The following is a 23,093-nucleotide window of genomic DNA, read 5'->3' on the forward strand; positions in this document are numbered from 1 at the left end:
AGAGACTAACAAAGGGAAGAAGAAAAATAAAGCAGAGAGAAAGGAACAGAAAAGAGACGATAGGGAAAAGGAGAGAAAGAGAGAGACAGGAAGAATAATGGAGAGTAGAGCTCTTTTTATACTAATTCTCTCTGTCCCCAAAATTGTGTTGATATAATGTAAATATAAACAAAATATTGACTAGCATTAAATAATCATACATTATACATTCACACATATATGGGAATATAACAAAATTATTACTTTAGTTTACCATATTTATATTCTAGTTCCCTGATGTTGACATTGGGTGCAAGGCGGGGAGATTAATGTTAAAATTTACCACGAATATAACCACGAACCCACTTTATCTTTTCAGTTGATACGAATCTTCATTAATTTCTTATTTTACATCACGGAACTTAACCTTAAACAAAACAAAAAATAATTAAACCCAACTTAACCTTCAATAACTCTATAGTTTCACCTAGTTTGAGTCCTGAGGTTAGGTTAAATTTGGTTAGCTTAATTTAGTTTATATTTGATTATACTTGGTAAGATTAGGTTGAATTAGGTCAAATTATATTAAAGTATGTGAAACTACGTTAGATAACATTATAAATTATATTTGCTTAACGTTAGGATAGATTAAGCTACAATAGATTGTTACATATGGCTATATTAGGACATATTATACTATATTTGGTTGGGTTACATTATAATATATTAACTTTGGTTAAATTAGGTTAAATCTGTCTGATTGAAACTTAAAAAAAAAGTTAATGTCTGGTTCGTGGTACAACAACAACACTGAACATCTTGACTTAAACGTAAAGTGACGCTATCAGTGGTCTTCTATTCTCATATTTCATTTATTTTTCTCACCTTGGCAGTTAATTAGAGAAGGTGAGATGACTCTAACAATCTTGTTAACCTTTAATTCGGTTTAACTAAGGATTTGCGCAAAAATAAGTCGAATTAACGTAAATATTTAGTATTTTGTCTGTGATATACAAGTGGTGAAGGGCCCTCACACTTGCCCGGAAAGTTATACATTTAATAATTTATAAAGAATTATACTTATTTAGAGGAAGTTATGTAAGGTTTATGATTCTGAGGACTCTTTTTAAACCTTAAATTGTTTGTGGTTCAGGTTAATGATGAAATAACACCAGATAACATATAATTATTGAAGATATTTTTGACCAATGTTTTAAGAATTAATTTAAGAGTTCTTCTCACAGGTGTTCCATTTACTGGTATGGTCATTACTCTCACCAGGTCAACCTCATGCCTGATATTTTATATTTATTTAAGCGTCGTGAGCCGTTGTTTCAAATGTTATAGTGAGAGATGCCCAACCTATGTGCTGTGTTTGGTTGTAATTCAAGCGGAGGAAAGAAAAGCGACATTGTATTTCATCGCTTTCCCAAAAATGAAGAGCTGAGACGAAGGTGGATTGATCTGTGCAAGAGACAAGATGTGTTTAATAGTAATAATGCCCGGATATGCAGTATTCATTTTGAACCGAGCAACTTTGTTAGAAATATCAAGTACAAACTACTCGGCCTACCTATACCTCGATCACAGAGAAAAGTTAGAGATGATGCAGTGCCGACGCTCAACATGCCAACATCGCTGGGTAAGCTTCGGTTACATCAATAAACAGCAGTTTTAGGTCTACCACAGAAAATGGTAACAATAATAGGTTTTCCTGGTCTATTGTGTTTCAAACGAATCTGACCTTCATTTCCATCGCAAATGTTTGTTTGGTGTTCTTTTTAGTATTTTACAATTTCCCACAGCTTCAAAGCTCTGCCCACTTTGAACAACCATGATTCTGGCAAACGTAATAGAAGTTTTTTTTGCCCTTTCTCCCTGTTTAATAGAAATTTTAAGTTCCGTGGTGAACCTAAAACGAATATTAACCAATTTACTTTTTCATCATAATAACATAAGAATGGAAGAAACTGCACTGGGCCTATTGACCCATACTGGGCATTCCCATTTACACCCAAACCCTATTGCTCATTTATCTATCCAACCTATAAATATATCACTGTAAAATACTATCGTGATAATGATCGAAATATGGGTCAATATTCGGTAGTGACTATATACAGAACTATACTGTATATTTATTTTTAGACAGGTAGATAGAAAACAATAAAAGAACATTACTGTATAGCATTTCTGTCTTAATTTTATAGTCTTCGAGTTAAGCTAACTTTTTTATTTCACATACGAAAGTACAAGTTTGTGGGGATATAAATTGTTTACTTCTTACTTAGCCAATCAGCAGAAGTGTTGGTCACATGAGACCAACGTGTTTACTCACATTTTTATAGAAATTTATATATTTTGATATATATTTTTTTTTTTTTTACTTTTTTTCAGTTTTGGTTTCTTTAGATTCTTTTGTTTCATCAGTTTTTGTATGCTTTAAGCTCATAGTTCCCTCTAGTTCACTTTGTGTGATCAAAATTGTATTTAAGTGAAATCGAAAAGTAAAAAAAAAATTACTTCAGAACTATAAATTTTCAAAGACAATACTATAGAGTAAAATTTATATATTTTTTGCTCTATCTCCCTTTAAAAGAATCAACGTAACGTTCCGTACATAGTCGCTACGGAATATTTACCCATTCTGTACATAGACAGTTCATGTATACAGGTAATGTTCATAGACTGCATAAATATAATCAATTTACAGTCCCCCAAAAAGTGGTTTTAGATTTTCCGTTGCTACAATTTGAAACGCTGGATGAAATGCTTTAATATGATCCCCAGTACATCATCATAAGTTGGTACGCCTGCTCGGCACATCAGCAACAGCTAGATATGGGGATAGGATTGGGGAGGATGCGTCATGTAACATTTTCGTTTGATAAACCTTGATGTTTGTGGGGGTTAGGTTCCAAGGAGTGGCACAAATAGCAACTTATACTACCTTAGTGCACTACTGTATACCTTACTGTATATGAGAAACTTATGTCACCAACACTACTCTCCTTTGTTGGAGCTTGATGAAGTATACTGCAGAGTAAGTTAAATCTAGTTACTGAAGCATAGGGAGATCATCAGGATCACTGTTGGAAGAGGGTGATGCAGTGATGGTTGGTGGAGAGGTGTGTGACAGGGAGGTGGGTAGTGGAGCTGTGGCAGCAGCTGACTGAGTAGGTGAGGGAGACGAATCAACTGGGCGAGCAGCTGATTCTTTCTTGAAAAACATTGTGAGGTTTCTAAACGTTTCACTCCACTAGCAACATTAGCACTAAGGTCACTTTTCGTTTACCACCAATCACCTTTTATCACATGAAAAATATATTTTTTTGATAGTTTTCTTGCTGTTTTAGATGATTCTGACATTTATTTTTTTTAAGTTATTCCCACCTCCCCTTCCACCCCTACAATGTTGGGGGCCACATTGGGAATGCTGAGTTTGGGGAGGGGGGGGGGGACAAGTGATTTTCACAAAGATAAATGTCAGAATCATCTAAAACACCAAGAAAATTAGTGAAAAAATATTTTTTTCATGGGAAAAAAGGTTAAATCTAAACTAGGTCTACCTACTAACGTAACCTTACCTGACCTAACATAACAGGCCACGTCCTAACCTAACAGGCCCCCCAATGATGCTGTTTTCCTTAGCTAACACAAACGATTGAACGAGAGCGACGTTGCATGTCACCATAACATCAATTTGTGATTATTACAACAAATAAGTTGCGTTTATTTATGGAATGCCCCGCTAAATTCAAGTATATTCTTTTGTTTCTCGACGAGGTCTATTAAATGGTGAGAGAAAATTTAAAAAAAAAAGGTGACGGGTGACTAACGAAAGATGACCAGCACTAACACTTGGCAGTCTTTTAGGGGCCATTTCACACAGAAACACTAAAGTTTTAAGTACGACACAAGAAATGCTGCGTCGCAGGCAATGGTTGAGTGCAAACAAAGGGAGAGGAGATGCTGTGGGTGTGTGGGGATGACTCATTGTGCTGCGGGAGAGGCTCATGAGCTAGCCACCATATGCTTACCGCTAATAGTCGAAATCACGAATCACAAACCCGTGAATAGCGAGAGTTTACTTCAATATAACAAGAAATCTATTGAGCTGTAATAATATTTCTTCATGCCATTTGCCTCTGTCTACCCAGCAGCAATTGGGGACGTGGATGTTAATTGATTTGCGGATCGTGTTCTGGGGTAATGGTTAGTCAGTGCAGTTGACGAGTTGTCCGGTCTTCTCGGACTATTCCTTGACACTGGGTCATGCAACTCGTTAACTTGTGTTGACAACAGCTTCTACGCCTTAAACAAATTCATGCCTAGGTGGCCCTAGGGCCGGCCATCTTCAATTTCAAGGGGCATCCATTATTATTATTATATAAGACATCGTACTCAGGAGGTTAAGACATTGTACTCAAGAGGTTAAGACATCATTCACAAGGGGCTAAGACTTGGTTCTCAAGGGATTAATAAATCATTCTCAATGGGTTATAAGACATCGTACTCAGAGGGTTCAAGGTCGCAGATGTAGAACTACATTCGCTGACAAAATAATCAGGACAAGTCTGGTAGTACAGTACTCATACAGACATTCAGATCATGTCATAATGTTTCTGTCTCCTACCTCGTGTTCTATAAAGCAAGACACACCAAAGGATTACATGATTTTAGGGCCTTATGTACCATATTCTGATACATGGTACTATCATACTACACATGGTCACTATCTACTCACTGATACCTTTCTTACATGTCTCCTTACTGCTCAATGACTACTGTGTCTGCCAAGGAATCGCTTCATTTCTTAGTATAACTACGACGAGACATACAACATTGATACACTGTCCAGATTATACAACACAATCTTCACTACACAATATTGCTTACATTATATTTATGTACATAAAACACTACCCCAGCCTATAGAATATTTATAATACAGTTAGGTGGATATCTATCCAACCGAACAAACTTACTGGTACCCTTCAGTATGTGTTGCAGAAAGTAGCAGGTCAGTGGTTAAATCTTATGTAAGTGGGTAAATGAATTTTTCGATGATGAGAAAACTAATGGTGCTTACCTCCGGATGGTGAACTTTTTGCTGGAAGGGCATAAGTATGGAAAAAAATAAATGAATAATCGTCATTATACTATTACTTTGGGGGGGGGGGGGGGTGGAGCCTATCTATTATGAAACTTCTCCTCACTATAACCTCTAGGGGTTGACCCCCCCCTCTAGAGAGGTGACCATTCATCAGTACAGTAGTTAAGATTAAAAATAAGAAAAAACAAATACGTATAAAAAATTCTTTAATGTTTTAAATAAATAAGGAGTTACTTTAAGGTAATTTATGTTGATTAATAAGGGAATGGTTGTGACTTGGCACTGTAATGTGTATTATTGTTGGGGCCATAAATGGAGGTCTTGAGGGGGAAGTACTGTAACTGTATAAGTTAATAAGTTTAGTGAGGGTAATTCCCTGTCAGTGTCCTGGACCAGAGCACATAAGTGTAATAAACTTTATCTGCCAGGTGTGAAGGGGACGTTTGGGGAACAAAAGTCTGGCTCCTTGGATATAAATGCTTAATTTTGTGGCAACGAAGCTAAACCTAAAAGGTATAGGAATCATAATTTAGAGACCAGAAGAAGTTAATTTTTTTGACATGCAGGTGAGTTTATCAGTCATTTGGTTAGATCTTGGATTCAATGTACTTAGGGATTGTCTGTGGTTGTACCTTTATACTGTAGGAGTATTTTCATTATACACTTAGGTCCTGTTAGGCAGTGTAAAGAGTTTTCTGTATTTTGTGGTTATAATGTGTTACCAGTGTAGGTTAGGTTAGGTTGTATACCTTTTGTATTGTCTGAATAAATGATGTTATATGTTTGTCATGCCAGGTGGCTAATTATGTTTCTTTGTGTGGTCTAGTTATGCCATAATCTATGTGAGTTGGGTAATGTATACCTCTAGAGTTATGAACTAGAATTCTTCAATATTATATCTGACATATTTACACAGTGTTTATTATGATCCTGAAATTGAATGGATATTTAAAATTAAATTTGGAAGAACCTGTGACAGTAAGGTACAGTATTCCTGGAGAGAATACCATAGGTCTTCATGACATTGGTTTGAGCCAGGAGTTCAAAGCATAGAGCTAGTGCTAAACTAAGTGCCGTCCATAAAAGGAAGCGTAGCAGCTATGGATGGGACGTGAAGTAGACATTATTCATGGCAAGGAAGTAGTGTAAAAATAATTGTTTTGGGTATCAATTATTATCTTAGGTCCCATTCAAACCCTGTTTCCACTATTTCTTATGGCCAGAAATTCCCTGCTTTAAGTGGCTATTTTTCTGTCCCTGTTAGCCTCGGATAACTAGGACCTAAAGTTAACCGGTAAGAACCACACAGCAGACTCACCAAGCCACTCTCCCTCCACAGGAAACACAATGATATCCATGGGGAAGATTGCCCATGAGGTACGGGAGATGTACCTGAGCAAGTTCAAGCAGGTGAGCCCGTACGTGTGTAACGCCATGTCTCCCCGCGTGGTGCTCCTCCGCCTCAACTCCAAGATGATCGACAAGTACACCAGGCAAGACTCTGGGTGGGTAGAACAGAGGGCGGATGGAGACACAGGGTGGGTAGAACAAAGGGTGGATGGGGTGGATGGGAACAGGCGGTTCAGGAGACACAGAATTGGAGGTAGACAAAGGGTGGACTACAGGAGGACAGTGGGTCAGAGACAGAGATTGGACTACAGGAGACCTGGGGTGGGTAGAATAGGGTGGACCAGGAGGACAGGGTGACAGAGGTGGACCTGGGAGACACAGGGGTGGGTGGGACAGGGTGGACTGGGACACAGGGGTGGGTGGAACAAAGGGTGGACTCTGCAGGGCAGGTGGTGAACAGAGGGTGGTTCTGGGGGCATTACAGGGTGAGTGGGAACAAACAGTTGGACTGGGAGACAGGGGTGGTGAACAGAGGTGGTTACAGGGAGACACAGTTAGGTGGTGTCGACAGTGGTTCTGGGGACACAGGGAGTGGGTGAAACAATTCTTGGACTGAGAACACAGGTGAGACAAAGGGTGGACTGGAGGCAGTTAGGTGAGACAAACGGTGGTTCTGGGAATACAGGGGTGGGTAGAACAGAGGGTGGACTACAGGAGACACAGGGTGGGTAGAACAAAGGGTGGACTACAGGAGACACAGGGTGGGTAGAACAGAGGGTGGACTACAGGAGACACAGGGTGGGTAGAACAGAGGGTGGACTACAGGAGACACAGGGTGGGTAGAACAGCATGTGTGTTTATGGGCTTCATTACCTGATAAATAATACCGTATTACATTATAATAACACAGTATTACGAATTCTATATAACGAACTCTCGATTTAGCGGAGACACCTCAGACACATGATATGTATATTAGAAACATTATTCATGGCTTACCTTAAACTAGGGGGTTCGGTGTTTGTTTTAAAATTTTCTATTATTTCCAAACTTTTTTCCATTTGATAGCCGCACTCTTTTGACTTTCTCCCCCACACCACTTCCTTTCTGAGGCTTTCAGTATGATGTCTAAGCACTGTAGTTAGTTGACCGAGAGGTGACACACACGCTGGCGGAAAGAAACAGACTGAGCGGATGTAAACAAACCCCCATACACCATGCAGCGTATATGGCACAGAATCTAATGGAATCATGCTCGACTTAGTGAGCTAGTTCACTAAATTGAGAGAAAATAATGGAAAGTTCGATATAGCTGAAAATTTTGATTTAACAGAAAGGGGCGGCTTGAATTAGTTCGTTAAATCGAGAAAATACTGTACAGGTATAAACTGTAGGTATTCCTCGCTAGACAAATGTGTTAAGTTTCTTAAAACTATTAGTTAAATGAATTTTAGTATAGTGTAACTGATGATAATACAGTCATTAAAGATTATTTTAATGTATCATATTTGTCTTCAGCTGCCCATCCCCACACATGAAGGAGTTCTAGGTGCCTCCTAATCTTAAAAGAACTACCCTGAAATTTAGTGCCAAGTTTGGTGCTTTTATCACCAAATGGTTAGCTGCTTCACAACATTAAATTACTGTAATGATCATAATATAATACAGCTTTATCATCAACAACTGATGTTGACCCTCCAACCTTTGATGATGTTATCACAGAATATTGTTGTAGTGAGAGCTTGGTGGCAGGCAGTGTGTGATCCAAGCACAGAATGGTGTACAGTACTGAGTAGCTACATACAGTATTTGATTAATACTGTATGTACTGTTCACACTATTTCAGTGTTTGTATGTAAACTGAGTCATATGTTAATAATTTTTTGTGTCCACAGGAAGAATGACTCGCTTCTGAGTGATGATGATGAGGATTGGTTTACGGCTGTTAATGATAACTGGGACATGAGTTTATTAGAACCAATCATTCAGATATCTTCTGAAGCCAACTCACAGCAGGGACCTAAAGGAAAACGTGAAGGATACGCAAGAGGGAAAAGAGGACGTTTGGCATTAAACATCAACAGGAGGAAGAGTCCAGTACAGGAAGAAATCCAAGTGAAGCAAGAACGGCCGGATAGCCCGGACCTTGGCGTTCCCAATGATACAATGACCATCTTAACCAATGTCGCCCCATACAATCCTGCCGTCACCATGTTACAGGTGCCATCGGCTGTCTTGCCGATGTACGTGTCTTCGTCGCAGCCATCTTCAAAAACATTGGGCAAAGGCAATATCAACATTACCACAGATCACAACGCCTTACCTCACACCGGCCATCCTCCCAGTTATGGTAATGGTGTTATAGAGACAAACATCAAACAAGAAGTGACAGATACAGAAGTCATCATAATGCCATTTGAAGCTGCACCTCACGGTGTCCGGCCCCAAGATGCACCCAGTAAAGACACACTCAGCAGTGTGCCTTCCCCACCACCAAAAGCTTTAAATCCACCCAATAAAAGAAAAAAAAATAGCTCACAGGGAAAAACAAAGAAAGGGACAGCAGCTACTAGTGACAAGGATCCCTCAGGTCACGAGAGTCTCAGAGAATTAACGACTCTGTTGGTCGAGTTGAACAACAAAAACACTGTCTGTGATGAGAAGATTCAGTTGTTCAAGGACGAATACGAGAAGAAGGTGTCGGTTATCGAGGCGGAGAAGAAATCTAACGAGAAGGAAATTGAATGTGTGTTGTCGCTGATTCAGAACTGGAAAGAAGGATCCAAAACTAAAGCGCCAGCGCCACCGACGACCAATAAAAGATCTCGCAAGTCTGCACGGTAAGAGGGGGGGAGCCTCACCTGGGGTCTCTTGTGTACTCGAGGGGAAAAACAAATGCTGAAATCATGTTTCATGTTGACGCCACTTTGTCAGTGTACATTATCATATTACAAACTGTCACTAAAGAAAACATGGCTGGTGAGTCAACCTCTTAGTAGTAGCCACAACATATACTTTAGAAGGGCAGAAGCTGTTGGCCTCTGAGTAGTACAACATGTATAAAGTCATGAGAAGTAAGAGTATATGTCTGTGATTTGTTAATATGAAAGGGATTAAAAAAAACCTCAATAGGATAATTTTGTTGTAAGTCTGTTCACAGTATTCTATGTTTAGTGAAGAGAAAGAGGGGGAGAGGCATTCAGACCGATAAAGAAAGAGAGAGAGAGAGAGGTTGAGTAAAAGAAATTGAGCTCTAGAGAGAGATAGGTGTGTGGTGTTAGGTGATAGGAAGAGATAGATGTGTGGTGTTAGGTGATAGGAAGAGATAGGTGTGTGGTGTTAGGTGATAGGAAGAGATAGGTGTGTGGTGTTAGGTGAAAGGAAGAGATAGGTGTGTGGTGTTAGGTGATAGGAAGAGATAGGTGTGTGGTGTTAGGTGATAGGAAGAGATAGATGTGTGGTGTTAGGTGATAGGAAGAGATAGGTGTGTGGTGTTAGGTGATAGGAAGAGATAGGTGTGTGGTGTTAGGTGATAGGAAGAGATAGGTGTGTGGTGTTAGGTGATAGGAAGAGATAGGTGTGTGGTGTTAGGTGATAGGAAGATAGGTGTGTGGTGTTAGGTGATAGGAAGAGATAGGTGTGTGTGTGTTAGGGTGATAGGGAAGAGATAGGTGTGTGGTGTTAGGTGATAGGAAGAGATAGGTGTGTGGTGTTAGGTGATAGGAAGAGATAGGTGTGTGGTGTTAGGTGATAGGAAGAGATAGGTGTGTGGTGTTAGGTGATAGGAAGAGATAGGTGTGTGGTGTTAGGTGATAGGAAGAGATAGGTGTGTGGTGTTAGGTGATAGGAAGAGATAGGTGTGTGGTGTTAGGTGATAGGAAGAGATAGGTGTGTGGTGTTAGGTGATAGGAAGAGATAGGTGTGTGGTGTTAGGTGATAGGAAGAGATAGGTGTGTGGTGTTAGGTGATAGGAAGAGATAGGTGTGTGGTGTTAGGTGATAGGAAGAGATAGGTATGTGGTGTTAGGTGATAGGAAGAGATAGGTGTGTGTGTGTTAGGTGATAGGAAGAGATAGGTGTGTGGTGTTAGGTGATAGGAAGAGATAGGTGTGTGGTGTTAGGTGATAGGAAGAGATAGGTGTGTGGTGTTAGGTGATAGGAAGAGATAGGTGTGTGGTGTTAGGTGATAGGAAGAGATAGGTGTGTGGTGTTAGGTGATAGGAAGAGATAGGTGTGTGGTGTTAGGTGATAGGAAGAGATAGGTGTGTGGTGTTAGGTGATAGGAAGAGATAGGTGTGTGGTGTTAAGAGATAGGTGTTTGTATTCTTATATCGGAATTTCAATCTGTTAAATGTCATTTTCCTAAATTCTTTCGGGCATTTTCATTCATTGTTTTAGACATCCATACATTCTCTCAGACATAACCATACATTTTTTTATTTTTAATTATTGGTCACTCCCCTACATCCTTGTGTATGGTGAGGCGCAGAAGCGTTTACAGCGCCCAACAGGGAAGCATGCTAAGTTCATGCTTGCCTTTATGTCTCATGAGTCAAGGGCATAGAAGCCTGAAGAGTCAATGGTTTATGTCATCAAGTTATTGGAAGCTCCAACAACTTGTCCCTGAATACGAATTCGCAACTTTCGATTTACAACAGGTACCTACTTTACTGCTAGGTGAACAGGGACTAATGGGGGCTAGGAAGTAAGTCCAAACAACTTCCACCGGCCCGGGAATCGAACCCGTGACATCTCGCTTGCGAAGGCAAGAGCGGTACCACTCTACCACCAGCACCCCCACAAAACCATACATTCTCTCAGACATAACCATACATTCATCACAGATATAACCATACATTCTCTCAGACATGACCATACATTCTCTCAGACATAACCATACATTCTCTCAGACATAACCCTACATTCTCAGACATAACCATACATTCAATCTCAGACATAACCCTACATTCTCAGACATAACCATACATTCAATCTCAGACATAACCATACATTCTCTCAGACATAACCCTACATTCTCAGACATAACCATACATTCAATCTCAGACATAACCCTACATTCTCTCAGACATAACCCTACATTCTCTCAGACATAACCCTACATTCTCAGACATAACCCTACATTCTCAGACATAACCATACATTCAATCTCAGACATAACCCTACATTCTCAGACATACCATACATTCTCTCAGACATAACCCTACATTCTCTCAGACATAACCCCTACATTCTCTCAGACATAACCCTACATAGACATAACCCCACATTCTCTCAGACATAACCCTACTCTCAGACATAACCCTACATTCTCTAACCCTACATTCTCTCAGACATAACCCTACATTCTCTCAGACATAACCCTACATTCTCTCAGACATAACCCTACATTCTCTCAGACATAACCCTACATTCTCTCAGACATAACCCTACATTCTCTCAGACATAACCCTACATTCTCTCAGACATAACCCTACATTCTCTCAGACATAACCCTACATTCTCTCAGACATAACCCTACATTCTCTCAGACATAACCCTACATTCTCTCAGACATAACCCTACATTCTCTCAGACATAACCATACATTCTCTCAGACATAACCCTACATTCTCTCAGACATAACCCTACATTCTCTCAGACATAACCCTACATTCTCTCAGACATAACCCTACATTCTCTCAGACATAACCCTACATTCTCTCAGACATAACCCTACATTCTCTCAGACATAACCCTACATTCTCTCAGACATAACCCTACATTCTCTCAGACATAACCCTACATTCTCTCAGACATAACCCTACATTCTCTCAGACATAACCATACATTCTCTCAGACATAACCCTACATTCTCTCAGACATAACCCTACATTCTCTCAGACATAACTACATTCTCTCAGTGACATAACCCTACATTCTCTCAGACATAACCCTACATTCTCTCAGACATAACCATACATTCTCTCAGACATAACCATATTCTCTCAGACATAACCATACATTCTCTCAGACCTCATAACCATACATTCTCTCAGACATACCCCACATTCTCTCAGACATAACTCATTCTCTCAGACATAACCCTACATTCTCAGACATAACCCTACATTCTCAGACATAACCATACATTCTCTCAGACATAACCCTCATTCTCTCTCAGACATAACCCTACATTCTTGACATAACAGACATAACCCTACATTCTCTCAGACATAACCCTACATTCTCTCTGACATAACCCTACATTCTCTCAGACATAACCCTACATTCTCTCAGACATAACCCTACATTCTCTCAGACATAACCCTACATTCTCTCAGACATAACCATACATTCTCTCAGACATAACCCTACATTCTCTCAGACATAACCATACATTCTCTCAGGCATAACCATACATTCTCTCAGACATAAACATAAATACATTCTCTGAGAACTAATCATACATAGACATTTTCATAACCAGTTTATCACCTTTAATTGCTTGATGCAGTACTGGACTTTAATTGTTTCTCTATAGTCACCTCACCTCTTCATAGCTTCCTGCATACAGGTGACTTTCATCACCTGAAGGTCAGCCCCCTAGCTTATTTCACCTGAAGATTAACTATACCTTAATTGTAATCTAACCTTCCTTAATGCTAACCTTCCCTAATCCTAACCTTCCCTAATGCTAACCTAACCTAACCTCCCCTAATGTTAACCTAACCTATTCTAATTTATTGAAAAGACAGCACCTGATTTAACCCGTCACCACTACTAATAATAATAATGGTTGCCCCTCGCAGTGGCGGCTCGTGAAAAATAAAATGGAGGGACTGCAAGCCTCACACCGAGTCCCCACCAAACAATAAGCATGGAATTTCTGAACAGTACAAGCAGGAACAAAGAATATACACGCCAGTTTAACATGAGTGTTTATCAGAAATGTGAATGGCTCTGTGGTTGTGACGAGGCAAATACTTTATTCTGCTTTCCATGCTTATTGTTTGGTGGGGACTCGGTGTGAGGCTTGCAGTCCCTCCATTTTATTTTTCACGAGCCGCCACTGGCCCCTCGTGTAATGAGGATGGCCGTCCCAAGGGCCACCTAGGTGTGAATTGGTTAAGGTGTAGAAGCTGTCGCCAACACAACAACCACACCCTAAGTTAACGAGTTTCATGACCCAGTGTCAGGAATAGTCCGAGAAGACCGGACAACTCATCAACTGCATTGGCTAACCATTACCCTGGAACACGATCCACAATTGATTAACATCCAGGTCCCCAATTACTGCTGGGTAGACAGAGGCAAATGTTGTAAACAAACTTGCCCATAGTTTCACCCTGCCCGAGGATCGAACTCGGGTCTGTTCGCTTCCGAGGCGAGCATGCTGACCATTACACCACAGGTCGCATCACCACTACCATTAGCATCACTACCAATACCACCATTACCATTATCACCACTACCATTATCACCACTATCATTATTACTATCACCACTACCTTCATCACTACCACCACCACTATCATCATTTGGGCTCTAGTCTATGCTATGCTTTGCCCAACTAGTCTGTCTGGGATAGTGCCGAGCGTTGTTTTAGGTGAAGGTGTGTATGGTGAGAGCCTCGTTGTGGTGAAGGTGTGTATGGTGAGAGCCTCGTTGTGGTGAAGGTGTGTATGGTGAGAGCCTCGTTGTGGTGAAGGTGTGTATGGTGAGAGCCTCGTTGTGGTGAAGGTGTGTATGGTGAGAGCCTCGTTGTGGTGAAGGTGTGTATGGTGAGAGCCTTGTTGTGGTGAAGGTGCTGGAAGATAACATTTAGGTTCAGATGAAGATTAGTCCACTTCCCCCACCCACAGCTTATTTCAAATCATGTTTAAACAACTTGACCTAACCTAAGCCAACGTAACACTAACTCTAAGCTAACCTAACATTAATTTAGCTAACCTAAGCTAATACTAACCTAACACTAACATAACCTAGCATTACTGTGTTTACTAATCAGGTGAAATAAATTGGGGGTTAATCTTCAGGTGATCCTAATTTTTTTTATGATTGACCCTTATATTAGACGGTAAAATAAGAGAGCCAGTACAGTGTAGCATCTTCATCAGTTGTAGGCACAGGTTATGTGACGGTCTGCCGTGTGTATGTTTTGCCAGGTGATGTAAACTGTATACTGATGCAGGTTATGAGTACATAGATTATTTTAAGGGATTATAATGATTATCAGTATTAAGACAACTGTGTTAGTGCTTGAAGTATATTTTCGTTGTGGTTAACATTCCTGGCCGTTCTTGAAGGTCGGGTTTACTCTGGTCAGAATTCCATAATAAAACAATGATATGAAGGTGGAAAATGATGCCAATTACTATACTATAAGTCAGTTTCTTGTTTATTTACTTCTACGTGTCGACAGTGTTGATGGGAGGTACAGTCAGCCAAAGATGCACCGACCCCACCCTGGGTCTCGTGCCCTCAATTTTACCTGGCAATACTTGGTAAAGGAAGGCTGTATGTAAAGGTGATTGTGATTGGTGGATCTGTTTTTGGTTGTATCACTGTCAGGATAATTATTAAACAAACCAAAGGTAACAATTTGATAATAATAAACTATTCATTGTTATTTAAGGTCATAAGAAGTTCCAAATGTTCGTATGTTTCTCTAAATAATGAAGAAAAGTTTGATGTGAGAATCTTGTGGGCAGCTGTGGTTGTAGTTGAGTAGCCAATTCATTAATATAATTTTCTTCATTATTTTAAGCAAATATATGAAAATTTGGAACTTCTTATGACCTTAAATAACAATGAATAGTTTATTATTATCAAATTGTTACCTTTGGTTTGTTTAATAATTATCCTGACAGTGATACAACCAAAAACAGATCCACCAATCACAATCACCTTTACATACAGCCTTCCTTTACCAAGTATTGCCAGGTAAAATGGCGAGCACGAGACCCAGGTGGGGTCGGTGCATCTTTGGCTGACTGTACATTAGCTTCACAAATGAGGATTTTTGTACAGGTGTCGATTGATATTTGATAAACATTTGAAAAGTTTCCTGAAAATATTTACCGTGTCCCTTTTATTGTCATACGCACAATAAACGTTTAATGTTCCTCGTGTGATTTTTCATTATACAGTAAGGTTCTACATAACTTAACAACATGTGTACCTGAAAAAGTCTTAGTTAGGTAAATTCTCATTCATTGGGTACAGTAGCTACTTTTTCAGTACTGTAGATAGTCATTCAACTAATACAGTATTTGTTCAGCAGGACCTTGCTGCACTGTACTGTAGATATTATTATGTAAAGGACCTTCATTTTTCTTTCGTTGTTTTACCCAGAAATAAAAATTAAAATAAGAAAATGTACAATGAAATCTTTATACAGTATACTTCAGGCAATAAGTACAGTATTATGTATAAATGCTGATGAAACTCTATGGAACACTGTTAAGTATGTATACTGTACACCAATGTAAGTATGAAGAATAAATATTTAATAATGTATAGGTATAGTGTTTTAGTATCCATTGTGACTCAGTCTGTATAAAGGTTGAGGAATTATTTATTTTTTGGTGTGTGTGTATTTGTTGTGGTTTGTGTGTATTTGTGGTGGTGTGTGTATGTATGTGAGTTGGTGGTAGTGTATGTATTTGTGTTAGTGGTAGTCTGTGTGTGTGTAATAATAATTAACGGTTTATTAATAGAGTTGCAGCCGATGGCTGAAAATATACAGACTTACATTAGATTTAGACATAATGATATAATATGCATTGAATACATTTACAGGGCTGTACAGTACATAAATCAGGAGTTGTTTATTATTTTAACAATAGATGGGATGGTGCTGTTCTTATATCTATCGGTGCGGGCTCTTATGGGCTGAATTTTGTTGTAGTGGCGGACTGCGTGAGGTGGGTGGGGGGCTGCAGGTGGCAGGAGGTGGCGATGACGAGGGTGGTGCAGTAGTCCCCGGCCAAACCTTTCCAGTGCTTGGTGGTGGAGGTTACTGAGGGATGGCATTTCCAGGGTGGAGAGAGCGTTGGTGTAGCCGGAGTATTCTGCGCCGAGCATGATTCTGCAGGCCCTTTTCTGTACCTTCTCTAGCAGACGTTGTTGGGTGGAGTTGAGAGAAGACGACCAGGCTGGTGACGCATACGTTAGTTTGGGGAGAATGAAGGCGTTGTAGATGGTCCTCAGCTCTGGCGTGGGTGTCCCAAGTGACCTAAGTCTTCGTAGCATGTAGAGACGGTACAAGGCTGCCTTGACTGTGTTATTTACATGGGCCTTCCAGTCAAGTTTGTTGTCTATAGTTACACCCAGGAGTTTGGCAGACTGCACCAGCTGGAGAGGATGGGCACCCACTGTGACTGCTGGGGCTTGCACTGGAGTGGTGGCGGTATTGATGTGCATGACTACGGTTTTGGTGTGGTTGATGGTGACCTTGTTCTCCGTAGTCCATGCCTGTAGCCTGTCCAGGGTGCCTTGGAGCGATGAGTAGTCTGGTGCGGTGTTGTCCACTGAAACCCCCACAGTGCAGTCATCCACGTACTTCCACCTGTGAGAAGTTTCAGATAGAGCGTTGTTGATCAGGATGAGGAAGCACAGTGGTCCCATCTTGGTCCCCTGGGGAACACCGCAGGTGAGGTGTTGGAATGTAGAGACCAAGCCCTGATACCTCACTGCTTGGCGACGTCCACTCAAGAAATCAGTGAGCCATGAGACCAGGTTGGTGGGCAGCCCTAGTGCAATAGCCTTGTTGATAACAGTGCAGTGATCAACAAGGTCAAAGGCCTTCCTGAAGTCCACAAGGGCAACGGCCAGTGATGTCTTACGTTTCTATAAGTTTTTGTGCAGAAAATCCAGAAAGCTCACCAAGCAGTGTGATGTAGAGGAGGTCCTCATATTGCCAAATAGCTGTGGACCAATTGACTGATAGATACTGGCAAATGCCCACTCAAAAACAAAGTCCTCACGAAGTAGACTGGGTATGGGGGTAATGGCAAATGGCCTGAGGTCGTTAGGGGACTGTGGGGTGGTGACCTTGGGGATGGGGGTGACAAATGCGGTTTTCCATTCATTAGGGCATTTGCTTTGTCTGAGGGATGCATTAATAATAGAACAGAGGGGGGTGGCAAGTTCGACTGCAAACTCCTTGTATATTTTGACTGGGAGGTCAATTGGGGTCGTGGAACGTTTGGATTTAAATTTCAGGAGTTTATTGGCGATTTCATATGGTTGGACACTGGGAGGGGGGGAGGGGGAAGGTAAGTAAGCTGGGAGGAGAGTGAGGTCAAGACTGGGTAAGGTATGACATGGTAGCAAAATGGTATGTGTGTGTGTGTTTATTTGTGGTGGTGTGTGTGAGTGTACTGTTTGTGGTGGTAGTGTGTGTGTATGTGTTTTGGTGGTAGTGTGTGTGTGTATGTGTTTTGGTGGTAGTGTGTGTGTGTGTGTGTGGATTTCTCCCCTACAAACTTTAGCCGTATCCGCATGTGCATATTTTTCTTTAAGCCAGTTTGGTAGTGACATTATGCGATGTATCACAAATTCACAATACAATCCTAACAGTACTGTCAGTCTCTAAGTAAACACACTCACTACAAAGTGACTTCCGGAACTATGAAACAAACGTTTGAATCTTACAGCGCGATGATAGTATCCTGTGGGGATAATACTTCCCCATCTGGAGTACTGTCACCCCGTCTGGTCCCCGAGATATACTAGGGACTGTCAGTTGATTGAAAATGTTCAAAGGAGGGCCACCAGACTGGTGTCTGCACTTCGGCACCTCAGCTACCTTGAGTCGTCAGATGCGCCTGCTGGGGTGTGGGCCTGGGTCAGGAGCAGGGGCTGCGTCAGCAGAAGCGGATGAGGGCTCGTGACAGCAGCTGGGTCCACGACAGCAGCAGGGTGCAGGACATTAGCAGGGAGTACCTGAGGGAGAAAAGAGGGGTGTGTGGGTCCGCACTCAGGAACAGAGGCCGCGTCAGGGGCGGCAGGGGTTACTGCTGGGCCGGGGTCGGCGTCTGAGGCAGGACGGGTGTGCTGGGGTCGGAAGAGGAGTGACTGTCTGCTTAGAGTAGCAGAGCTGCTCTAGGGTGTCTAACCTGCGGTGTAGAGACAGTAGCTGTAGAGCCGATGAGAGCTGCTTCTGTGTGGATAAGCCAGTCTTCCATGTTGCTTGAAGACTGGGAGCGTGATCAGTTTCTCCTCCATCCTGTGTGAGTGCGAATCTCCGGGGGTCACCATTTGTGGGGTATGGGATTGTTTGGTTCACACTCAGGATGGAATGGAGAAAGGAAACTCACAATGTGCTCTCTATATACATGTTGTATTGGATGTACAATGCAGCTTGGTGCTGGGAAGGCAGCATGGTTACAAGCGTGATGTAGAGAGAGCTGGTTGGTGAGGACGCTCAGAGAAGGACAGCTTGTGGGTCGCCATGCTCGCCAGCGGGAGAGAGGACCGCCAGGCAGGCGGAGGAGGAGCGAGGACCGCCAGGCAGGCGGAGGAGGAGCGAGGACCGCCAGGCAGGCGGAGGAGGAGCGAGGACCGCCAGGCAGGCGGAGGAGGAGCGAGGACCGCCAGGCAGGCGGAGGAGGAGCGAGGACTGCCAGGCAGGCGGAGGAGGAGCGAGGACCGCCAGGCAGGCGGAGGAGGAGCGAGGACCGCCAGGCAGGCGGAGGAGGAGCGAGGACCGCCAGGCAGGCGGAGGAGGAGCGAGGACCGCCAGGCAGGCGGAGGAGAGCGAGACTGCCAGGCAGGCGGGAGGAGGAGGCGAGACCAGGCAGGCGGAGGAGGAAAGTAGGGACGCCAGGCAGGCGGAGGAGGAGGCCAGGACTGCCAGGCAGGCGGGAGGAGGAGGAGGCGAGGACAAGCAGGCAGGCGGAGTGAGGAGAGAGGACCGCCAGGCAGGCGGAGGAGGAGCGAGGGCCGCCAGGCAGCGGCGGAGGAGGAGCGAGGGCCGCCAGGCAGCGGCGGAGGAGGAGCGAGGGCCGCCAGGCAGCGGCGGAGGAGGAGGTGTTGCTGGCTGCGGCTGTAGGTAGAAAGAGAGATCACCACGAGGTCAGGTCTTAAATAGCGGGGTTAGGCGTGGCTTAGAAGTTGACCCCCGCTCCGTGATGTATGGCGGCGCTGGTTGACCTAGACCACGAGGCATACACTGGGGAATTGGTGGGGTCGGCTACTCAGCGACAAACAGCGTTTGTAGGGGAGAAATCCACTACAACAGGATCAACAGGTACGGTTATTTTTACTTACTTTTATCCTCTTCACCACTGATCGGCTCGTTAGCCGCTTGGGCGATCAATGACATTCTCTAAAAGTTGACAGCAAATATCTACATCATGATAGTACATGTCTCTTTTTAATGTCATGTCCTGTTTTACGAAGAGAATGTCGTAATTTATGGGAAAGTATCGGGTAACCCTGGTTGAATAGCAGTTCTAAGTATCTACTGAAATGAATTAGGTGAATTTGATTGACTTTTAGACATTTAAGTTACGCTAAGTGACTACTGGACTGAATTAGGCGAATTTAAGTGATTTTTGGAATAATGTTAGTTATTGTAAGCGATTACTGAACTGATATAAGTGAATTTAAGTGACTGATTTAGACCTATGGGAGTACATTGGCAACCCTGAGCCTCACCGCACTGTTTGTAAACTTTGTGGCCAACCCGACTCTCACACCCTCTCTCATTACATCCTCACTTGCCCTATTTTTTACTTTTACTTTTATCCTCTTCGCCACTGATCGGCTTGTTAGCCGCTTGGACGATCGGTCACGTCTCTTTTCATTTATATTCTTCACCAAAGATCGGCTCGCTAGCCGCCCGGGCGATCGGTCACGTCTCTGTCACGCACTGTTGGCAAATACTGGGCATGCACCGGCTCCTGAATGTACCTGAACCCGCTCCAGTGTTGGTCAAGTCTTCTCATGAAAGAGCTCACACTCGGTGCCATCACAACATTCTCTGGTAGATTGTTCCAAGAGTTTACAACCCTCACTCCGAAAAAGTTTGCCCTCACGGTTTTCTGGACTTGCGGCTTCTTCAATCTTGAGCTGTGACCCCTTGTGGGGCGAGCGTCCGCCAGCTCCAAGTAAGGACACTCAACTGAGTAGTGCCCCCTGAGATGCTTATAACCTCAACTAGGTCCCCCCTTGCCCGTCTGTAGTATAAGCTAGGCAAGTTCAGGTGCTCCAATCTCTCAGGGTAGCTGAGGTGCCGAAGTGCAGGCACCAGTTTGGTGGCCCTCCTTTGAACATTTTCAACCAACTGACAGTCCCTAGCATATCTCGGGGACCAGATGGGGTGACAGTACTCCAGATGGGGAAGCACTTCACTCCTGAAGATCGTCACGAGGGACGGACCGTCTAGATATCTGAACGACCTTCTTATAAGACCCAATAATTTATTTGCCTGATTTACCTTCTTCTCACAATGGCCCGAGAACTTCAGCTCATTGTCAACATACACACCTAGGTCCTTCTCACACACAGTCTCAACTAGTGCATTTTCTTCATCCCGTTGGGACATATGATACGCCTCCTTACCGTTGGTACGCCCCAGGTGCATCCTCTTACACTTCGTGACATTGAATCTCAGCAGCCATTCCTTCGACCATTCCTGGAGCCCACAGAGGTCCTTCTGCAGCTCTTCACAGTCCGCTTGGTTCTTAATTTCCCGAAATAACTTGCCGTCATCGACAAACATTTGTATGGAGGAGTGTACAACGTCAGGCATGTCATTTATGAAACAAACAAACAACAGCGGGCCCAATACACTACCCTGCGGTACCCCACTTGTTACAGGTACAGATGACGATTTCGTGCCATTAATCACCACACACTGCTTGCGGTCATGTAGAAAGTCTTCTATCCACGCTAGGACATTTCCCCGAATTCTCCAGTTTTGATTTTCAGCTGCAAGCACTGTCGCTTCCTAAAAAATATGATACCACCCGTTCTAAATGATCCAATACCTTGAGCAATTGAAGCTTAAAGAAATCCCTGGCTTAAAACCGTGTTGCAATCTACAAGGTTGTTTCATAGTAGATGTTCCATCGCGCATCTCTGATAATAAGTACTTTTACATATTATGCTGGTCAGGTTCACGGTCTATAGTTGTTCGGGGAGGATCATCTTCTTGAAGATAGAACTCACATAAGCCACTTTCCATTCACTGGGACCATTTGTTCATCCAGGCATTTACAAAACAGAATCAGGGCTCTGTGTCTTTGCACAGCCCTTAGCACTTTAGGATGCACCATGTCAGTCCGACTCATGACCTTAGGCCTGGATATTTTAATCCTGTCCAGAATCCAGTAACTACTATCTTCGCTCAGGTTCGATACTTACCGCCACTGACTTGGCATAGCGTAAAAAGGCTTTAGTTTGATTCTGACCTTGCAAAACTTCGGAACCCTCCACTAATTTTGCTTGGTTTCTGGCTTTCGCATACATCCTCCTGTTTTGCTCATCGTTTGACCCAACCCAATTAATTTCCTGGTTTAATTTATTTCCATCAAAGATATGTTCATGTGTGCAGAATCCTCGATCAGCACTGGTTTGGCCTGGCAGGTTATCAGATCAAATGGCCTTTACTAGTTATATTATTCAGCTTAGTGTCTGCGTTCTTCTTGCACCTTAATAAGTCAGGCCAGTTGATACCCTCATCTTTCCCCTCTATCCCATTGCAATTTGTAATATTTCAACTTGGCCTGGCCTCCTTATCTTGAACTAGGTAACAGTTAAATCTGAATGACAACACTAGTATATGGTGACTGCTAACTGGGGCAAGAAGTTCCAGTTTGGCCACCACATACCCTCTCCTGTTTGGGTCATGGATTCAGGTCATGGGTTTGGTAAGACCTCTGTATTTGGTCTCTCACATGTTGGAACAGAAAATTATCTCTCAGAGTTTCTGTACAAAAAAGAGTAGCATGGTTATTCGTCATTCGTGGACTCTGTTTCTCCAGTCAAATGTCGCCATAGTTAAAGTCCCCATGATAAGGAGGTGGCTAGGGCTTGAGCATCGCGGTTGTTTGCCATGTTCTGTTCTTTGATTTAGGCCACAGCTCCGGGGATCTGTAGAATACACCTGACGATAAGTGTCCTTAAATTAAACTACACCACCTCTTGACTTCTTCAAAAACATCCTTCCCTGTACCCTCTGCCTGGCTGGCTCTAAGGTCTTCGTCTAGCGTAGATAACCACACCCTCCCGCGTGATTCTTGGTTCGTAAATGAAATATATCCAGCACTGAACTCACATTCCTTCATATTTCTCCTGTTCTTGTACAACAGTTCTCACAACCCACAATATCTGGTTGGTGTACTTTAGTAGTGTTTCAAACTCTCTTTATTTGAAGAACGTGTCAGTAATAGTATGATATTCGCCAGAATTTGTTCGGTAAACGCCCCTGTTTCAGTAATAAACCCCCCCCACATTCTCAGAAGCGCGCACGAATAAGTACATCACTCAATAGTCCCCTAGTCGTTACCAACACTCTTCCTCCCAGACCAGATATCATCTCCTAGTCACAGGTCGGCACACCTAGGAACTGCCACTTTGCCATAAACAGATAAAATACCAGAACTTTCCCAAACACACCATCATTCTTTCACCGTAAC

At 42.6% G+C, this 23,093-nt stretch overlaps 1 protein-coding gene across 2 annotated transcripts; it reads left to right on the plus strand.

Annotated features, from left to right (window-relative positions):
- The first annotated feature begins 802 nt into the window (after positions 1-802).
- On the plus strand, positions 803-9,794 carry LOC121874392. Of its 2 annotated transcripts, XM_042378520.1 has the most exons (4): positions 803-885; positions 1,224-1,621; positions 6,435-6,600; positions 8,341-9,794. In XM_042378520.1, the coding sequence occupies exons 2-4, from the start codon at positions 1,333-1,335 to the stop codon at positions 9,287-9,289; spliced, it is 1,404 nt and encodes a 467-aa protein (XP_042234454.1). In that variant the 5' UTR covers positions 803-885; positions 1,224-1,332; the 3' UTR covers positions 9,290-9,794. The 2 variants fall into 2 exon arrangements, with proteins under 2 accessions (XP_042234454.1, XP_042234455.1); XM_042378521.1 differs by lacking the exon at positions 1,224-1,621.
- Positions 9,795-23,093: the final 13,299 nt, after the last annotated feature.

The sequence above is a fragment of the Homarus americanus genome, unplaced genomic scaffold (genome assembly GCF_018991925.1).
Source record: "Homarus americanus isolate GMGI-L3 unplaced genomic scaffold, GMGI_Hamer_2.0 scaffold44291, whole genome shotgun sequence".
Classification (NCBI taxonomy): Eukaryota; Metazoa; Arthropoda; class Malacostraca; order Decapoda; family Nephropidae; genus Homarus; species Homarus americanus.